This window comes from Balaenoptera musculus, chromosome 4 (assembly GCF_009873245.2).
Source record: "Balaenoptera musculus isolate JJ_BM4_2016_0621 chromosome 4, mBalMus1.pri.v3, whole genome shotgun sequence".
NCBI lineage: Eukaryota > Metazoa > Chordata > Mammalia > Artiodactyla > Balaenopteridae > Balaenoptera > Balaenoptera musculus.
This window is the reverse complement of record NC_045788.1, coordinates 20,558,924-20,579,832: the sequence shown is the minus strand read 5'-3', so window position 1 is coordinate 20,579,832 and position 20,909 is coordinate 20,558,924. Positions and strand designations below refer to the sequence as shown.

Here is a 20,909-nt window from a genome sequence, read left to right as displayed (position 1 = left end):
CATGCTTTTTCTTTTTAAGTCATGAACACGGAGACATTGAGTTCCCCATACATTCCAAGAAAAGCATTTTTTGAAAATTTCAAACAGAATATGATGTTATCTTTCCTGGCCATGACCCTTCTGTAACTTTCTTGGGATCCACCCTTGTTTTTCCAGCTGTGCCTGAGCTGAAGCTCCTCTGCGGGGCAGATGTCCTGAAGACCTTCCAGACCCCCAACCTCTGGAAAGACACGCACATCCAGGAAATAGTGGAGAAGTTTGGCTTGGTGTGCGTGGACCGGGCAGGGCACGACCCAAAGGGGTACATCTTGGGCTCGCCCATCCTGCAAAGGTACCAGGACAACATCCACCTGGCCAGGGAGCCAGTGCAGAACGAGATCAGTGCCACATACATCAGGTGGGCCCTGGGCCAAGGGCAGAGTGTGAAGTACCTGCTCCCCGATGCCGTCATCGCCTACATCAAGGAGCACGACCTCTACGCCAGCCCCGGAGAGGAATGAAGGTTAGCCGAGTTGGGGAGGGCCAGCTCCACCTCCTCCACTGATCTCGTCCCGAGGACAGGGCGCTTACGGTCTTTGTTTTCTGAAGTTTTTCCATTTTTCATTTGGTTTGTTTCAACAATGATTTTGTTTGTGAGGCATCTTCTGTCCCAGGAAGAGATAACCTTCTTCAGGGAGGAGCAAATGTTTACATCACAAGGAAGGACATTTATCCCAGAAGTTAAAGTGGTGTGGCAGGTCATTAGGTTTAGACAAAAGCTCTCAGAACCTCTGGATGAAGAGGCCTTCTTATTTTGTAGATGGTAGTTATGGCTGCACACTGAAGGCAGTTCTGCAAATGGCAGGGGGCCCCTGAGTGTCAGATCAGAATTGTACACAAAGCGTTTTTTAACTGGGACCAGGTGCAGCTTGCGGGTCTTGATTGGAGAGACTTGACAGGATGCTAATTACCAAACAGTGGGCTTTGTCAATGCCTTGTTTCCACAAAGTAATGCTCATGGAGGAGTCCAAAATTTGGAAGCAACACTTTGCTGATTGACATTGAATCTTCCTTTACAAACTGTAGTCTGCCTGCCTACTGGCCATTGATAAAATTTAAACTAAAATCTTTCTAGGTAGTGATCCTCAAACAATATTTTTGATACAATACATATATATATATATATTTTTAAACACAGCTATTCTATAAATGCCAGGGCTCCTGATTTCCAGGTTTCTAAAAAAGAACGGAGGTAAAATAGATGCCTTGACTGTTTTAGAAGATCTTTTTGAATGTTTTATGACTGCCTGCCTGTTTGAATATTGGCGAAGGGATAAATAATAAATTGACATCAAAAAGCACTAATGAAAAGTTTCTCTTTTTTCTTTCTTTCTTATATTATTAATGCCTGATGTACCAGCTGTTGCTTTTCTCCATGAAATTTGCTACTGTTCCAATCGAACTGGCATGAATTTAAAAGTTTCCATTCCCGGGTACCAGCTGTGGAGGAAGCAGTTGCTTTCCAACACGAAGCAAATGGTTCTCTAAGCTCTGGGTTGATGGCTGTGTTCTGGTGAGCCCCGAAAGTTGCCCACAGGAGCTGGTGTGTGTGTTCAGGATTTTTCCTTCCACTCCTGATTAGGAAGAGGTTTTGACTAGCCGAACTCTGTTTGAGTTTACTCTTTCCACTTGCTGACCAAATGACTGAACTCATTTAGAATTTACTTCTCCAGGATTTTACCCTGGTTCATCTTTGCTACAAATTTAATCGTGCAGAAACGCAAAGGGTCAGTGGGAAGAATCTAGTATCTCCCCAAATATATCCTAGTGTCTGCAGGTGTGTCAGGATGGACATGAGTGAAGTAGGAAATTCAGGGTTTCCTGCAATGGAGAGTAGTGGGGCCATCCCGTGGGAGTCTCCAGACTTCCACGCCTGCAACCTCTAAAGCTGCTGGCCATCCCCCTACCCTGATGAGCTCTGCCCTCAAGAACTTCCTAAGGACCCTGATAATTCAGAGGAATAGGAATCAAACAGCCCTGCCCAAAAGCTGGCACAGCAAGCTGGGTGATGTTAACTAGCTCCCTTCCCCACTGTGAGCCTCGGTTTCCCAGTCTCTAAAATGGGGAGGTTTGATTAGACATCCTCTAAATTCTCTTCCAGCTGATTTTCCAAGACTCTGAGTGCCTCTGACTTCAGCCTCTCCACCCTTCTTCGGGTCCAGTACACTTTCTAGCCCAACTGGAAGCTCACCAAGGGCAGGAGTCTTTGTTTTCTTTGTTGCTGTATCCTAAGTGCCAAGAAATTTGCTACTCCAAGTGTGCTCCCAGGCCAGTGTTTTCATCCTGGGATGAAATACAGATTCTCAGGCTGAGAGCTGGTTAGAAATGCAGACTCTCGGGCTTCACGCCAGACCTACTGACTGAGTATTTGTATTTGAATAAGATTCACAAGCCATTCAAGGCATCGGCCTAGAATAGCCCCTGTTATAATAAATATTCATTTTGTTTTGAATAAACTGAATGTATGGCTGAAATTGCATCACATTTACTCTGGTGAATAGCTTTCCAACATTGCCCCCACTGTTCTGTGTGGAGTATAGAAGGCAAAGGATGAAAAAAAAAGGAAAACAGCAAACAGCTATAGTGTCCAGGAAAAGTGATGGAGAGGGAGTCTGCGGGTTTGAGGCAGGGCTTCTCACCCTGGGCACTAGTGACATTCTGGGCCACAGAATTCTTTGCTGGGAGGGGCTGTCGTGTGCCTTGTAGGGTGCCTAGCAATATCCCTGGCCTCTGTTCATTAGTTGGTAATAACACCTGCCCATTGTAACCACAAAAAATGCCCCAAGGCATTGCCAAATGTCCCCTGGGCACAAAATAATCACCAGGCCCACTAGTTTAAGAGTATGGCTGGACAGGGAGGATATGTATATGAGGAAGGGGGTCTCTGTTTCCCAAGAGGGAAAATTAGGAAGCCGCAGCTTAATCTTACAAAGGACTAGTTTGGGGGCGGGGAGATCCCTACCACTCATGAAGTCATCTTTATTCTGGGGGACACAGTGCTGTAGACAGTAGGAATTAGATGCTACATCCTTGACTCAAAGGCACCCCAACTTCAGTCTCCCTCTACTCCCAGTGCCCAGAGTGGTTTTCTCTTCCATGTTTCACAGGCTGAGGCTTCCAACCTACCCCGCACCCTCAGTCCTGATGATCAGGGCCTGACAAGTGTAGACTCCCGATGAGGGGGAGCTAGTAGTACTATGATTATAATTATGATTCAAAATTCAGGATTCATTTACTCAAATCCTTTTACTGAGGACCTCTCCTATGCCAGGCACTAGACTAAACAGTAGGAAAATGAACAATGGTGAGCAAAATGGACACGGTCTCTCCCCTCAAGAAGCTTACAGTCCAGGGTGGAGATGGCTAGGAATCAACTATTCACACCACTAAACATGATTGCAAAGCGTGTTGAGGGCTCTGATGGGCAAACACACCACGTGATATGCCAGCCAGAGACAGCAGGTTCCCTGTGAAGTAAGGAAGCTTAAGCTCTAGCCCCTCGCTCACCAGGCCCTTCCCAACACTCTGGAGGGACCTTAATTATTTAGGTATCTAATTTCACATTCATAATTGTTATTCTTTTTCTGGAAAGGGGCCTTCAAGATTGTACAAAGTTTAGGCTCCGTAAGGCATCAGGGATTCACCCTGATGACAGAGTATAGACAGCAGGGAAGAAAGGATAGATTTGAGACCTGAAAGATGAATCCACAAGACTTGGGGATGGATGGAGGCAACTGGCTTTCAGGCAGAATGAACAGTGGGTACAAAGGCCTTGTGGCAGGAGAGGGCAAAATAGCATGACTAGCTAGATTCATCATCACCTCCCTAAGAAGGGGTTGATCATTACCATGTGCACCTGATAGCAGGCATCTTGGCACGCCACCATCTATCTCCCTGTCCAGCCTTTCCATGGGCTCAGGGCACCAGGCCCAGCTAGGCTGGAGGAGATGCCTTCATCTGTCTGATTCATGGCTGTATCTTGTGGCTCCCACCAGGCAAAACATTCATTTCTTAGCCTTTGCATACATTGTCCCCTAAAATAAAACAGCACCAAAAAAACCTACCATATGTGTGTATATATATATATATATATATATTTATTTATTTATTTATTTATTTATTTATATTTATACGTATATATAAATTTTTATACTCTCGTCCCATTGATTCATGTAGCCTCCCTTTTTTTAGTATCAGAAGAGAAAATATGTACCACTGCTGTGCTCCTGATTTATTGCATTGACACCAACCTGCGTACCTGATTTCACATTCTTCTCCATTCCCTCGGGCCTTCTTTGCATCTAGTTTGCCAGGGTGTTTTGTTTATTTTGCAAGAACAGATAAAACAGTGGCTTGGGCTCCTGGGTAAATAGAATTTCCAACCTTAAATAAAGGTTCTCCTGTGATAGCACACGCTGCACAGATGAGCGGAGCTCTGGATCCCGGCCTGAGGAGAGGATTTTTCAGTTACAGTACTGTCTGTATCACTTGGGACAGAATGATGTGAAATCCCATTTTAAACAGACAGTGCTCTGGATTTGCAAGGCACATATGGTAATTGAGTTAATACATGAATATGAATTTCTTCTCCCCGTCCTCACACTTCCTATGCTAACAGTGTTTCTGCCTTCACTTTTTACAAGGGTCTCCATGCATAGACCGTGTTCCATTTCAGTCATGAAGTTATTTTCTTGGACCAAAGCTCAGCATGTTAGATACACGTGTGTGTGTAACTCTTAAACAATCCATCGTAATGCACCTAGGCACACACCTCAGAATATTTTAGAATTGTTAAAATAATCCCCAAAAGACTTGCTCATGGCACACTATAAGGGACCCTAAAGTTCATCTGGTTGGTCCCACCTTTCCCAAATTATCAGAACACTAAAATCCCACAAAGGTATGGAAGTATCGCTATTAGAAACAATAGTATTGTGTTTTGCGGTCAAGTTTGGGGAGCCCTACCTAACTTTCTTCCTCCTGTTGGAAATTCACAATGAGTGTTTGCATGCCTTACTTTCTGTACATCCCTCATATGCAGCCTCTTTTCTCCATCCGCCCTGTCCCCTCCCAATCTAGACCCCCATCATCTCTTACCTGGACCACTGTGATGGCCTCCCTAATCCACTCCCCGCCCCTGAGATCTGTTCTTCACATCAGAGCCAGAGCAGTTATGTGTGTGTGCAAATCTGGGCATATCCCTCCCCAGCCCACACTCCTTCCAAGGGACACCAGGGGACTCCAATGGAAGCCACAGACTGAAGAACACATTTCCAAAATGTGTATCTAATAAATGACTCATGTCCAGAATATGTTAAGGACTCTCTTAAAAATAAGCCTAAAAACCCAATTAAAAACAATCCAAAGATTTGACTGGACACGTGCAGGAGAGGGTTAACCCAGCAGGCCTGATGCTCCGTAGAAGGCTGGCCCTTGGCTGGCATCTGAGAAACTGGCTTTTGGAATATTGCCTACGTGTCTAACTGATAAGGCTGTTTTGTCTGCCTGGGGCACTGAACCTGGGTATACCAGCTTGCCTAGACTGTTTGTACAAGCAATGTGATTTGTAGTGAACATCTGCCTTCCTTCTAGGAGTTTGGGATGTCGGTAATCACGGCAGGTCATGCAGGCAGAATGCTACATCACCAGCCCACGATAAAAACCCTGGATTCTGAGTCTCAGGCAGGCTCCCCTGGATAGAAACAATGCACAGTGTTGCAGCATTTCACTGCTGGAGGAAGAGGCGTGTTCTGTGCGTGTTCTCTCTCGGAGGGAGAACTTGGGAAGCCTTCACCTGGGCTCCTCCACACTCCACCCCATGTGTCTTCTCCCCTGGCCAGCCCTGCCGTGTGTCCCCTCACTGCGATGACTCATTGACAAGACAGGTAACTGCCTCTGAGTCCTACGAATCCTTCAAGCAAGTCACCAGACATGGAATCCTGGAAACAAGACACTTTGCCAAAGGCGACACAGGAATGACAAATAAGCACAGAAGAGATGCTCAGCCCTGTTAGTCTTTAGAGAACCACAGTGAGCTACCATTCCCCACCCACTGGAATGGTTAGAATCAATCCGGCAACCACACTCCTAGGTATCCGCCCAAGAGAGAGGAAATCATTTATCTATGCAGACCTGCATGTGAATGTTTGTAGCAGCATTATTCACACTAGCTAAAAACTGGGGAAATTCAAAGGTCCATCAACTGGTAAATGGATAAAGAAGTGTGTTTTGTCCATACAATGGAATATGAGTCAGCAATGAAAAGGAAGAGCTAGCGACGGATACCTGCAACCAAGTGGGTAAACTCAAAGACATGCCGAGTGGAAGGAGTCAGGCATATAGGACGACGTATTATATGATTCCATCAGTATGAACTTTCTAGAAAAGGCAAAACTATAGAGGCAGAAAGCAGACCAGTGGTTGCCTGAGGGTAGGAGTGGAAATTGGCCGCAAGTGGGCACACGGGAAATTTTGGGGGCGTTAGGAATGTTCTAAAACTAGATTGTGGTGATGGTTGCTCATTTATATAAATTTACTAAAGCTCATCAAGCTACACACATAAAACAGATAGATTTTGTGGTATTTAAATTACACCTCAATAAAGGTGTCTTAAAATAAAAAATCCTCCTGAGATTCCTTTACATGCTTTCGGAGCGAAGACCCGGCTTCTCCTGGGGTTGGCCTGCTCCTACCCCCCCACCCCTACCCTGTCCTTGCCCTACCCACCCAAGGCCCACAGCCCTTTCACTCTCTGCTCCAGCCCAGGGCATTTTTCAGTGTCTCACACTCTCCCTTCCTGGGCCCATCAGCGCTTCTGCATATATGCTTCTCTCTGCCCACAGGCTGTCTCTTCCCCTTCTTTGGGCTAATTCCCATTTCTTCTTCAGTTCTCAGCCTCAAGTCGCTTCTTCCAGGAAGCCCTCTCTGAGTCCTGATTAAGTTAGACTTGCCCACAGTATTCCCAGCTCCCTGCTCTCTTTTGTGAGAGAATTTCATCACTCATGAAATGACTGATTCGATGGTGACACCAAGTTCCCTGAAAGCAAGAATTTGTCTTGATCATTGTTCTTTTTCCCCAGCACAACTCCTGGATCATAGTAGGGGCTCAATAAATATTTCATAAAATAATATCCAAATAAGAATCTTATGAGCTCTGAGAATACCGTGATAAACACACCTGTTTGACTTGATACAAATCAGTGTTTTTGAAGCATGTTTGCACTTGGAATCCTTTTTATACACACACGCTTGAGGAGCACAGATCTCAAAGGAGCAGTTTACAAAGTTCTTACCTAAAGTTTTTTTCCAGTTTTTTGCTGCAATAGACTCCCTTATACATAAGCCCTTATAAGCTAGTGCGTTTGTGGGATAGATTCCAGGAGCGGTACTGCTGGGTCAAATGGTATGTGTACTTTTTATTCTAATCAGTGTTACCAGATGGATATTTTTTTAAGTAAATTGAATTTTTTAAAAAAACAGAATCTCATAGAGCGGCTGAAAATTTCATTTCCTTATTCCTTTGCAGGAAGTCACCTTCATTACCTTTCATACAAGCCACTGCAATATCCGTCTCTTTATTCCAACAGACAATCTGTGTGGAAGAGTTTCAGGGACTCACTCGCCTTAGAGAGACATAGCAGTTTGCGGGCAAACCTTGTTCCTAGTGTTTGCTGGGTGCCTCAGTCGAGGATTCTTTTTTCTTTCTGGTACACAGGAACTCCTCAAACTCACCCAAACAACAGAGGTGGGAGCACAGGTGCCATAAGGATGTCAGGAATGGGAGGGCCCAAGGAGAGAACATGTATATGGGGTTCTGGAGAGAAAGAAGAAATTGGCGTTCCCTCCCCCGCTCCCTCCCCCTCTCTCCCTCCTCCTCCTCTCACTCTCTCTCTCTCTCCCTCCTGCTCTGCCCCATCCCCAGACTATCTCCGCTCTGCAGCCACTGCGGAAACATCCAGCAGCTGGCACACCTGTGCTCACGTGACCCTCCACTTTAACCCCCGTCTCAGTGTCACAATTCTAGATTCCCCAAGAGATTCACTGGCCCTGGATGGACTTGTCCACCTGGTCGATGTGGCAGTGACGTCTCTGCAAGGGGGGAGGGCGGGCAGGAAAGAAGTGACGGACGCGCCCCACACTCGGGTAAGCGCCCACAAAATCGCACAGTAACCCAGCCATCTGTGTACAGGCCTCTCGCTCTTGTTCCGTTGCAGGTGGTGCTATAGGAAAGGATGCTGGTGGAAGAGGCATGTTCCTGGAGGGAGAAAGGGAAGGGAGAGTAGAACGACAGCCAGGTGTCCATCTCTCCTTCTCCACTCCTCCCTCCACCGTGGGCAGACGGACCGGGGCCCAGGGTGGGTCGGGCAGAAACTAGAGGGAGTCCCCCAGGGCCCACAGGCCTGTGCTTGAGTAGCCGTGGGTCTGGGAGAGCCTGGCCTCCCAGGGGAGGGCAGAGTACATGGGCTGCAGCTGGACTAGTGAGCCGGTCCCCTCAGCCGGATCCTGCAGAGGATGCAGCATCAAGCATAGAACATGAAGTGTCAAGCCAGGGGCGGGTCCCAGTCCTCCGCAGCAGCCCAGAGCCTTGTCCGGACCCTCGCAACCTCACTGGGCATCCTAACTTGGCCAAAACTCAACTGGATTCTTGGCAGGACAGCAAGTTCATACATGGATGTTTGTGAGGTGAGTGTGGATTTCCTGGGTGTCTCAAGATGTTATGTCATCCAGAGACCTGTCTTTCCCAACTTCTGCCCTGACCTCCCTCTCTCTCCTCTGGGAAGAGCCTCTCCTTGGTGGTCCTAGAGCCCCTGCTGTCCCCGTCCTGGCCCCAGCCACCCTGGGTGCCCCTGTTTCAGTGGCTTTCTCCCTGACCTGACCGCACCCAGAGAGTGTTACTGAGTCCAAGCGCATACCGCTTGCCACAGGACAGGCCAGGAAATTGAGAGGTGAGTCTTTGGGGCAAGGAATAGCGACTTTATTCAGAAAGCCAGCAGACCGAGAAGATGGTGGGCTAGTGTCCCAAAGCACCGTCTTCCCTGAGTTAGCATTCAGGCTTCTTTTATACTAAAAGAGGAGGGGGTAAAGTCCTGGTTTGGGGATGTATTAATTTCTTCCTTCCTGCAGCCAGGTGGGCCTGGTCAGGAGGTTTTCTGTGAGCTAAACAAAGGTGTTTTAGCTTAACACTCATTACATGGCAGGCAGGGTTCCCAGAGATGGAACATTCTGTATAATTTAAGCTTACAGGCAACATCCCTTTAGTGACAAACTTGTAGCAAAAGCAATAGAATACAAAGGTTAAAGTAAAAGAAACATGCAATATGGTGTCAGATTTGTTCTTCCCTATTACAAGATGAAGGGCCTCAATGTCTCACAGTGCCCGGACCAAGTGCCCCACGGGGTGAACATCCAGATGGTCTGGTGAAGGCCTAGCACCCACTCTCCTTCCTAACAGCACCCTGAGTTCCTTTGAAGGACTTCTCTTCCTCACTGGATCCAGTCCGGCAGGGCACACCCAGATGCTCATTCCCTGGAATTTAAATCTAGAACACATCGACCACGAAAAATGGCTGGAGTCGGTCCGTCCTGGTGGCCATGTCCTAACAGTTCCCAGTAGAGGGTCCCATTTGTTTTTCCTCTTTCCCTCCCCAAATTCGTTGTGCCTTTGGTAATCCTTCTAGTAAATTTCCTCATTTCTTAAATTCTCCAGAATTTGTTTCTATTGCTTGTAACTACGGGGGGAGTGGGGGAGAGGAAGAATAGGAAGGAAGGAAGAAGGAAGGGAGGGAGGAAAGCTAACTCAAACATGCGGTGAGTGAGTGACTGAGACCAGACTACAGTCCAGCTGGAAAGCCTGCCATCAGCAGGGCCGCTGTGGACGGGGTGATAGTGGCCACGACGAGCAGTATTGACTTCTTGGAACAGCCAGGCCAAGCCCATACGTTCACATCTATGTTAATGCTGGACCAGCCATGGAGATGGTTTCAGACAATTCTCTTAGCTCTCACAAATGCCGTCAGGCTCAGGGTGTCCTCCCGTCATGGTACCGACTAACAGACACCTACCAAGCTCCTGCTAGTAGAGACAGGAAAGCCCAGGCCCCCACCCTCTGGTTGCTCCCAGCCTCATGGGAGAACCCCACATCCAGTGTACACCCAGCATCCTCTAGTGCTGAGTCAGGGTGCAGGGAAGGGGCCAGGACGACCGAGCAGTAAAGATGCCAGGAGTCAGGTCTTCAAAATGCCGGGGGCATAAGCATCATCTGGAGAGCCTGGTAAAAGGACCCTCTTCTGGGCTTACCCAGACTGTGATTCAATGAGCTGGAGTGGACCCAGAGATCCAAGTTTTAACAAAACCCCAGGAGCCTGAGGCAAGCGGACTCTCTCTGGAAGACGCTATCTAAGAGTCGGGAGAAGGAAGAAGAAATTCAGAGGGGTGTGTCCTGTTCAGCAAGCAGCTTGGCTGATCCTCTGCAGAGCTTTTAGAAGATGGAGTGCATCTGCCCTTCACCCCCTCCCAAGGCAATTCCTCCTAAACTACCTTTACATTGTGCTGCTGTCACTCTGGTGTCAAAAACATTCAACATCCTCCCTCACCTCATGGGAAAAGCCCAACTTCTCAGTCAGCATTTGAGCCTCCAAGTCTGGTCACTCTCTTTTGCTCCTGCCTGTTCTCTGAATGGTCATCCAGGAACCCTCTCCTCTGGACAGCTTGAGATCATGTCTGTAACCAACCATGGTTTCCTGCTTCCCACTGTTTGTGTGAGCCATTTCTCTAAGCTGGGACACCCTTCCTGCTTCTCTAAGCCTCTCTCAACACCACTCATTCCTTGGGACCCTCTCAGGCTCCACCTTCCAGAAAGCCCTCCCTCCCCACTCTGGTCCCCGGGGACCTCCCCTCCTCCAAACCCATGTTGGGATCGCTTTGTATCAGGTGACTGAGGCTGACAAAGGGTTTCCCATCCCTCTGAGTCAGAGGAAGGTCACAGGGTCAATGAGGAGAACTCCATTGAAACTGCCTGACCTGGAAAGACTGGAATGGACTGGGGCACTCTTGTGCATGAATGAGTGGGTAGATGGGTGAATGGGTAGGTGTTGGATGCATTCTGTGTGCTAGAGGGTGGATAAATGGAGGTTGTTTGGATGGATGGTGGGTTTGTGGATGGTGGGTAGAAGGCTTTCACATCCTACTCTCATCCCTAGAGCCCAGGGGCATGGTCACAAAGGAACAAGACAACTGTGCTTGCCATCGTGCAGCCCTTGCAATCTCCTGGCGGGCAAATGAGCCACCTCCCTGCCTACTGCACTCGACCAGATGTTCTGTCCCTTCTGGGCTGGCCGGCTTGCACAGAGGCTCATGCCCAAGGCCTGTTACCATGACTGCGTGTCTCTCCCTTCCCTCATGGTGACACTCCTGTACTTAAATTTTTCAGTGGCCACCCTTTTCCCTCAGGACAGAGGCCAATTACCTTGCTCCAGCATCTAAGGGTCCCCATGGCCTGGCTCCACTTGTCCCTCCAGCATTTTCTTCCACTGTGTCAGACCGTGCCACCCCTCTCGTCCCCCCAGGACTCCCCCTTAGCCATGCTGCAGCCACACAGGACCCCCCACTTTCCCTGAAGACACCAGGCTTTCCTACACCTCTCTGATGTTGCACGTGCTGTTCCCTCTTGGGAATACCCTCTCCCCCCTCAGTCAGGCAAACGCCTACTCGTCCTCCAAGACTAAAGCCCTATGCTCAACCGCCATCTTGTCCTTGAAGCACCTTGCACAAGCCTCCACTTGGTACATTTCTCTCTTCCACTAGACTTAACTTCCTTGGGGTCGTGTCTCGCTCACGGCAGTGTCCTCAGCATCCAGCCCAGTTCCAGGTGCCTAGAAGGCGCCTGGTAAGTGTTTGCTGAAAGCATCCATCACCTGCAGCTTTGACACGTCCCCCCCATTCTCTCGGCGTGCGTCCACTGTGTGCCCAGCTCCCGACCTGGTGCTGGGAGACACAGTCCCTGGCCACAGAGCGTTGACAGTCTCGTTCAGGAAGCGGAAGCAGGCGTGTGCACACACGATTCCCCGGAAATCAAGGCTCTGTCCGCTTGAGGCAGTGAGCTACAGGAACATGCTGGGAGAGCTCAGGCACTCAGAACTCGGGGAAGAGATCACAGTGAAACTGGAACCTGAGGACTTTGATGGATGAGGAGGAGAAGAAGGCTTTGGGGGCCAGGGACCTGCAGGAGTGAGGCTGGGCTGTGAGGACACAGAAGACGAAGCCACTAGCCCAACAGGGTGACTCGAGGGAAAGAAGAGTATAGGGCTGGGAAAAGACGCTGAGATCAGACATTGAAGGGCCTCAGATGACAAGGACGAGAAGGAAACTAGAATTTATTGAGGATGTGTGGGCCAGGCGCCTCAAAACTACCCTATGAGATGATGGCTCAGAGACGTTAAGCAAATTACCCAAGATCACACAGCTAGGAAATGGTAGGCCTGGGGTTCAAAACCAGTCTGACTCTAATGCCCAGCTCTTCATTCCACTGGACTGTAATCCAGAGGCAGAGGGCAGGATGGAGCAGGAAGGGAGGTCACAGATGAGAAGAGTCTTTACAAAGATTATGATAATGCTATTTGAACTGTGTTCTCTGTCCCTGTATCAATGAGCTCCTGGCTTATTTCTTCCTTTGTTGGAAACACCAACCCTCCACGAACCACCTAAGCAGTGTGTTTACCTCCACTGCTTCTAAGGAGACAGGACAGAGACCGAGGCCTTGAGGCTAGCCCTGGACCGAACAGGTGACCTTGGCCCGTCCTACCCCAGCGAGCCTCCCCTCCGAGGCCTCCCCTCGTCCCGGTCAGCACAGCCGGCTCTGTGTTCCATCTCAGGGAAGTCCTCAGAGGACAGGTCACGTGCTGCCCAGAAATCGATGTGTGTTTGACCAGCTGCTTCCCTTTCATCTCTTCATTGTATAATTCTGCCCCCAGAACGCAAAAACATTGGTCTGGCAAGATTTGTTTTTTTTTCTTTTTTTTTTTTTTTTAAAGTCTTTATTGAATTTGTTACAATATTACTTGTGTCTTACATTTTGGTTTTTTGGCCATGAGGGATGTGGGATCTTAGCTCCCTGACCAGGGATCGAACCCTCACCCCCTGCATTGGAAGGCGAAGTCTTAACCACTGGACCGCCAGGGAAGTCCCCAAGATTTGTTCCTTTTAAATCTGGGTGGAGCCTCACTAAGGGCCGTTAATCTTTAACTCTTTATCGATTTTTCCTCTTAGAATATATGCCCTGTGCTTACATTTCACGTGGGGATTCAAGTTCTGCTTCCATATTGATGATGACTTGGCAGACTTATGTTCTCTCTGGGGTTTTCTTCTGTGGGCTTATTCATCAGAGCCAGCACACCAAGATCCCCATACATCTTTGCCTCATTCAGGAGATAATCTGCAAGGTCAGAAGACCCTGGGCTTGGGGTCACACAAAGCCAGACACAAATCCAGCCCTCAGCCCTGCCACTCTACCCGTGCGACCTCGAGCAAGTCGCAAGCCTCTCTAAGGCTCATTGTCTTCTGAAAATGAAGACCCAAGGCAGTCATATCTCACCCGAGGTTGTATAATCAGCACAAAGCCCATACACAGTCATAACAATTACTTTTGAAAAGTGCTTGACTCTGCAAGGACTCCCGTCTCCTCAGCCTCATCCCTCACCTTTTTCCAGTCTCCCCTTTTCTTCTAAGAGTAGCTGCCTGCTCTTTCTCTGTCCACTAAGTCAACTTTTGGGGGTCACCTCTAATCCTCCCTTCCACCCAGCACCTCTGACTAGCCCTATAAGAAGGCCTGGGGTAAAGTACACAAAACCACAATCCTCCATAAAAGGCAGGGAGATGGGTAAATTGTGAATATGTATGATGCATTTTTTTTTTCAAATTCATTACTGGCCAAAAATATATTTTAAGAGTATCATTATGTGTATATACATATACACACACACACACGTATGTGTATATATATATATGTGTGTGTGTGTGTGTGTGTGTATATATATATACATATAACTGAATCACTTTGCTGTACAGCAGAAATTAACACAACATTGTAAATCAACCATACTTCAATAAAAAAAAAGAGTATCATCAAAGTGAAAACACAAAATTTATAAATCTTTTGTTAAATCTCAAATCTTCAAGGCCAAGCACACTAAGTACTTGAGAAAGGCTGCTCAAGAGAAGTGATTTAAAAAAAAAAAAAAAATTGGCCACCTCTACCCAGCCACTGGCCCAATGGACCTACTGAAACCACAGCAAACACCACGTGGGTCAAGATCTGCCTACACCTATTTTCTATCTAATAGTTGGCAAGGGCTGCTCTTAGTCGCCTAGCTTCTCAGATAAGCTATGCCACCTCCCACTTTAGTCCTTTTGTGGGCATGTCCCGGGGAGGTAGGCTGACTGGCCACCATTAGGCAGATAAATTATGTGGACCCTTTTCCCACCTTTTAGTGACCCTGGTATAACCCAGTTGCTAATGACATCTCACTTAAAAATTGCTTTGCTTTGCTTTTGACCAAAAACCCTTCCCGCATCATTGTCATGACATGGCAAGGCATGGAATCATGACATCTCCCATCTTTCCACTCACTGTATCATTTCATCCATTTCATTGGATGAAATGGCCACTTAAAGACTGAAGTTAGACTGGAACTCAAAGACTGACTTCTTCTGATTTCCTACCAGCTATGCCACTATACAAGATCTCTCAGCTGAACCAGTGCCCTGGGGAACCTTCCTGTCAGACATCTGTAACTCCACCCAAATCCTCCTGGTCCTGTCATCTGGGTTGGTGAGCCTCTATTCCATAAAGTCTCCATCCCAGTCTAGGGCTGTCAGGTCAGGAGACATCCAGCACAGTTGCCTCCCTGGCACAGCTTTGGAACTCACGTCGGGGGGGCGGTGCTTACACCAACCGTCGATGAAAAAATGTCGCCTGCCATATCAGTAAGCAAAGGATGCTGCAACCATCAAACCATCGCATTACAGCCGCCCGTACGGTGAGCCCCGAGGGCGCTCAGGATGGAAACAGAATGCTGGCCATCTAGCAGTCAGTTGCTGCAGCTTCCCCTGACAGTATAGCCTGAGGAGACTCAGGATGAGAAACACAGGATACTGGCCCCAGATAGCTGAGGTGCCTATCAATGGAATGATTTTAGCAAGCCCAGACCCTTGCATCTTCCCATACGTAGAAAAGCACTAAATTCATGAACTTGAGATTTCTGGTTTTCTTTCATTAACAGTAATCTTTTGATGTTCCAACACCCTGGTCTTTGTTGGAAAAACCCCTGTATATCCCGGCTTCTCCCTCTCCTCTTTGGAGCGGTCCCTTAGAGCGATCTGAGAGGCTCTGTCCCAGGCTTAAGTCCTCAGTTTTGTCCGCCGAATAAAACGTAATTCTCAACTTGTGCATTTTTTTCAGTCGACAGAGCTTATGGGTAATCCCCCTACCTACCTGACATCTATGCCTGCCCCACAGAAATCACAGGATTCCACAGGACCCAGGCTTCATTTTCCAGGAGGCAATTGCAAATATATGTCTGTGAGGCCACAGGATTGGAAAGTTGGGACCCAGGTATCTTTGCAGGCTGTTAGGCTGGGGAGGTGGACTGGAGTAGATAAAGTAAAGTGTGCTCTGTTCTTCATAAAACTACCACTACCAAAAACGTCTCTTCATTGAGTGTCTTGGATCTGCCTTCTGGACAATGTCCTCACTGTGGGCAAGACCTTTGCTAGTCCCCATCTTCTGTATCACCCTTTCCAAGGTGCTCTAATCATCTGGCAGCAACCCAAGAGAGCTACCACACCACCCTGCCACTGGGATAGAAGGAAGGCATGTGAAAAGTGACCCCCCTCCCTAAAACTGGGCCCTGGCATGCCTCAGCGGGAAGCCTCGCAAGATGGTGGACATATATGGCGGCCCATGGGGTACCTCTCATCTTCCCAGACCCTGGGATGCTCTGCTTTCCTTGGACCCCTGAGCCTGGTACGCCATTTCTGGTAGCGTGTTATAGTCACATGAGGTAACACACAGGAATAGGGACTGCAGATGGAATTGGTAAACACAATTTAATAAAACAAACCCAGAAGTCACATCTGAGCTCAGCAGTTCCACCCCATTCTGATGTCGTTCATACGTACAGAGGAGATCAACTGGGGCTTTTACAATCCTGGCTAAATAGGAAAATGACTGCTCACTTCTTGGTATCAAAACCCTCCCCAATGCAAATGCAAACTACCCTGATATACTCTTTTTCACGGAGCGAAAATCCAAGAGTTTGACAACATAATCTGTAAGTGAGGAAACAGAAACTGTCATGCATTGCTGCTGGGAAGGCGAAATGGTACTATCCTAAGGAGGGAAATTTGGCCGTATATAACGAAAGTACAACAAAGTCTTTGACCTTTGACACAGCAATCCCACCCCTAGGAATCTATCCCAAAGATACACTCGCAGAAATATAAAAAGGCTTAACCTGCTTATTGCTGCACTATTTATTATAGCAAAAGACTGGAAATAACCCCTGTGTCCATCAGTAGGGGATGGGGTCAGTAAACACATCCACACAATGGAGCCCTTTGCCACCGTAAAAGGGGAGAAGGAAGCTCTAGCTGTATTGCTGTGAGTGATCTCTAGGATGTTTGGTTACATTTTTTTTTAAAGTATATAGTATGCTACCATTTATCTAAGAAAGGGAAGGTATGACTATATATTTATATTTATATTTTTAACAAAAGATAATAAAAGAGATATATCAACCAATGGTAATGTACGAAACTTGTTTGGATCCTGATTCAAACTAACAAACTGAAACAAAAAATTATAAGTAAGCTCTTTCTGGATATTTGATGATATTAAGGAATTAATATTATTGGTTTTTAGTTGTGATAACAGTGTTGTGTTATTTTTGTTAAGTGAGTCTTTATCTTTTAGAGATACTTCTTGAAATGTTTCCAGATGAAAGGATGTGATATCTGGTATTTGACTCAAAATAATTTTGGAAAATGAGGCGTGGGTGGGGATATAGATGAAACCAGATTGGCCATGGGTTAGTAATTGTTGAAGCTGGTGAGGTTGAATCCATGGGAGGTCAATGTACAATTAATTATCTCTCTCGTTTATGGAGGTTTAAATGTTTCCATAATAAAATAGTTAAGAAAGCAAAAAACAGTGAGAGGAAAGAAAGAGAGAGAGAGAGAGAGGAGGGAGGGAGGGCGAAAGGAAGGAAGGAAGGAAGGGAGGGAGGGAGGGAGGGAAAGAAAGGAAGAAAGAACAAAAGAGAAACACGTCCCATGCAGGGTTTATCACAGTCTGTAGAAACAATTGTCATGTGTCAATGAAAGGTAGCTAACCCACTCTGCAGAACCATTTTCTGTACAGAAATAAATCCCCATTCCACCTCCCCAAAGTGGGTTTAAGATTCTGGGGCTTGAAGACCTGGTGTTTCATTTGCATATTTGCCTATTCATAAATGCATCAAAGACAAGCGTCCTGTGTAGACCTTGGTGCCCCTCAGCCCCTGTGGCCTCTTGACAAGCCCTCTCACCCCCGAACATGGTGGACACGGGGAGGCAGCTTTGTTGGGCCACCCTCATACTTTCAGACACTAGCTTCACAGATGGCACGGCAACAGCTCAGGGACTGGAGGGGGGTTGTTCTCCACAACATAATTCCAGACACATATTTGAACACAGGAAAAGAGAAGATTTTACCAGTCTCTAAAGTAAAATGAGCTCTTGAGAAGAGAAACGTGGGTGAGGAAGGTTTTCTTTATCAGCATGAGGCAGGAGTATGAGGTCACCTCTCCCCTGCTAGGACACCTGAGTCTCAGGGAGTGGGAGACCCAGCAAAGAGGGCAGGCACTGAGGCATGCTCCTGCCCAGCTTCTCGTGAGGAGCGTCTCTGGGGGAGGGATGGAGCCTCAGGGTCTGTCCCAGGGCTCTCTGCTCCAACCCCACTGCCCTCGGGAAGCTCTGCTGCCCCACCGGCTACGGACACACAGGGCAAGCTGCCTGACCACTCAGTGATATGGGAATAGGACTCCGCCTCACACAGAGATTGTAAGGATCATGGGAAGTCAAGGTATCCTTTCATGGAGATGGTTCTCTGAGCTCTGATTTATCCCCCGGGAGCAGACTGGTCAGCTAAAGAATGCCACGGCACATTTCCTCCCCAGCTCCTCTGAGCAATCCTCTCCCCCAGGCGACCACCTTGGGGGCCCTTGGCTCTCTCCTGTCCTCCCTCCACCCAACCCAGGCTTGCTCACTGGCCTCACACATACAGCCTCAGGGTGGTTCCCCACTGGCCTGGCTCCCCTCCTTCGCGGTCCTGCTGGCTCTCTGGGACTGGTCGTGGATCTCTGGATCTCCACTGCTCTGCTCTAAGGCTAGTGAATGACACACATCTGGTTAGGATGTCCTAGAGTGTTTACAAATCTCTCAGCCATTCACAAGTCGGCCCCTTCCTCAGCACCCCCTTGTTCACCTCTCTCCCTCCTCCCCTGGCCTGTGCGTTCCCCCCCTCCCCTACCTCTCTGATCCCGGCCATCCTCAACATCCAGCTGGAGCCTCACCCCCTCCAGGGAGCCCTCACTGACTGCCAGCCCCTCACGGGTCCCCTCTCTCTTCTTCACACTCTGTCCTCAGATGCTCTCCTTGCTTTACACATCCCAAGAGATATCACCCCAGATAGAAAGGAGCACCCAAAAATACTGATTAATGGAGTAAATCAAGCATGATGGAGTGGGCTGAGGAAGGATAAGGGTGATGATATTTAATGCTCCTGCAGCACTTCCACAGAGCACTTTCACTCAACTCACTGGATTGATCTGCAGGCCCCAGAAGCAGGGGGCACAGGCCAGCACCTCTTCTCTCCCTTGCCTTTTCCCTCACTCCTCTGGCTCAAACAGCCGTGTATCTGGAGCAGTACTCTGTGCCATGCCCTTTGTATCCCTTATCTCCTTTGCTTCTCACCACCTGAAGAGGTAGGTAGTCAGAGCGTCCCCATTTGACAGATGTGGAAACTGAGGCACAGAAGGGATAAGCAACTTAACCAAGATCACTCAACTACACAGCGACAGAGCCAGCTTCAAACCAAGTGTTCTGCCTCTAAAGCCTGCCCTCACAACCAGCCCCCAGCTGCAGGTAACAGCACAGCCAGCAGGGGCTACACTTGGGAAAGCCCTCCTGGGAGGAAACCCAGCAGGGCAGCAGTATACTTAGCCACTGGGGGACTAGACAACGACAGACAGGAACCAGGCAAAAGCAGGCTGAACTAAGTGCCATGTGCCCGGCCAGCCAGCTCAGAAGACTGAAGCTGGGTGAACAGATGACCAAAGTTGCCAGGGGAGGGAGGAGTGGCCAGACCTTGGCTCTTTGGGATGAACAAAGGAGAACCGACTAGAGAGGTGGGGAAGGCGGGGGGGGGGGGGGCTCTGCCTAGTGCACGAGGGGACCCTCTGGGCATGGCAGAGAGCCAGCACTGACCGGCCCTTGCTGTGCACCTTCAGCCTGGGCGGGGCGGGGATAGGCTGCCACACTGTCCCACTGAGATGAGCCCCGGGCTGGCCAGGGAAGGCTGCAGAGCCAAGGCCTGTGTGAACGACCGATGGTGTGAGCGTGAGACGAGATGGGAAACAGGCCTGATGAGGGGTAAAGCCGTCCACAGCAGTGGCCCTCAACCAGGGGTGATTTTGCTCCCCCTGCCCCCTGGCCTGGGGCATTTGGCAATGTTTGGAGACATCTTTGTGGGAGGTGCCAACTGATATCTGGCACGTAGAAGCCAGGGATGTTGCTAAACCTCCTACAATACGTAGGGCACACCCCTCCCCACCTACAAAAAATTATGGGGTCCAAACTGGAGACAGTGCCAAGGTTAAGAAACCCTGGTGTAGAGCAGGGCAGGTGAGAGAGGCTGAAATCCAAGCCACTCCCTGGGACGAAGCTGCCCCTACTCTGATGAAGAGGCATCTTTTCCTAACACAGCCGGATGTAGTGTGAGGGGAGGGTGGGCGGGGAGGCGGTGGGGTTGGAGCCATGGTACAGCTAGAGTGGGAGGGGAATGTACCTGCTGTCACCTAGGCTGTGAGTTGTGCAAAAAGCAATTTAAAAGAGTTGTTTAGTCTTTAATAGAGGTCAAAAAGTCAACCTGCATGATTATGTCATCTCCTTGCTGGCAAAGACAGAGGTTTTAAAGCACCATGACATACCCACCAGGTGAGAAATGAGATGTGCTCAAAGATCTTCATTGCAGTACTGCTTCTAACAGTAAAAGATCGGAAAATAATATATACATAAATGTCCAGCAGTGGGGGACAAGATGGATACACAATGGAATATCCTGCAAAAGAATGAGGTCTCCAGGACAGAGTAAGTGAAAAAAGCTAAGTGCACAACACTGAGTGCTGTACTGCCACTAGGTGAAAGCGGAGGGGAAAGTCAACAGTGTATTGATAATTGCTTACATTTGCATGAAGCAGTGGATCTCAAACTTCACTCTGCAGAGGGCCTTTTTTTAACCATACTTACTTCAAGCAACGTCAGCCTTGCTTTTATGTGGGGGAGGGATGTGGGGAGTGCCCCACTTTTCTTTCCCAGAGTTGAACTGCCCAGCTTTCTGGATCCTGGAGCCCCACCGGCCACCCGCGCTGTAAGCCTGTAAGTGGTCTCTTTCCCTAATTACTCCAGCAAACGCAGGAGAATGTTTCCCCACCCTCAAGGGGCCGCTGAATGTGAGAAGTTCAAGGCGTTTGAAGGAATCCCGCAGGAACCGAAAAGTTGGAATCAATAAAACAGCCCTCACCTCCACCGCCATCTCCTTTTCCTTCCTAGAGAAGGAA

At 48.4% G+C, this 20,909-nt stretch overlaps 1 protein-coding gene across 2 annotated transcripts in view; it reads left to right on the top strand.

Moving 5' to 3' along the window:
• The window catches only part of NMNAT3 (nicotinamide nucleotide adenylyltransferase 3), a 115,133-nt gene extending 113,793 nt beyond the window's left edge, over positions 1 to 1,340 (top strand). For both annotated transcript variants that reach the window (XM_036849505.1, XM_036849507.1), the window contains exon 5: positions 157 to 1,340. In XM_036849505.1, the coding sequence (XP_036705400.1) occupies positions 157 to 500 (344 nt within the window). In that variant the 3' untranslated portion in view covers positions 501 to 1,340. The remainder of the gene's footprint in view (positions 1 to 156) is intronic.
• The last annotated feature ends 19,569 nt before the right edge of the window (positions 1,341 to 20,909 follow it).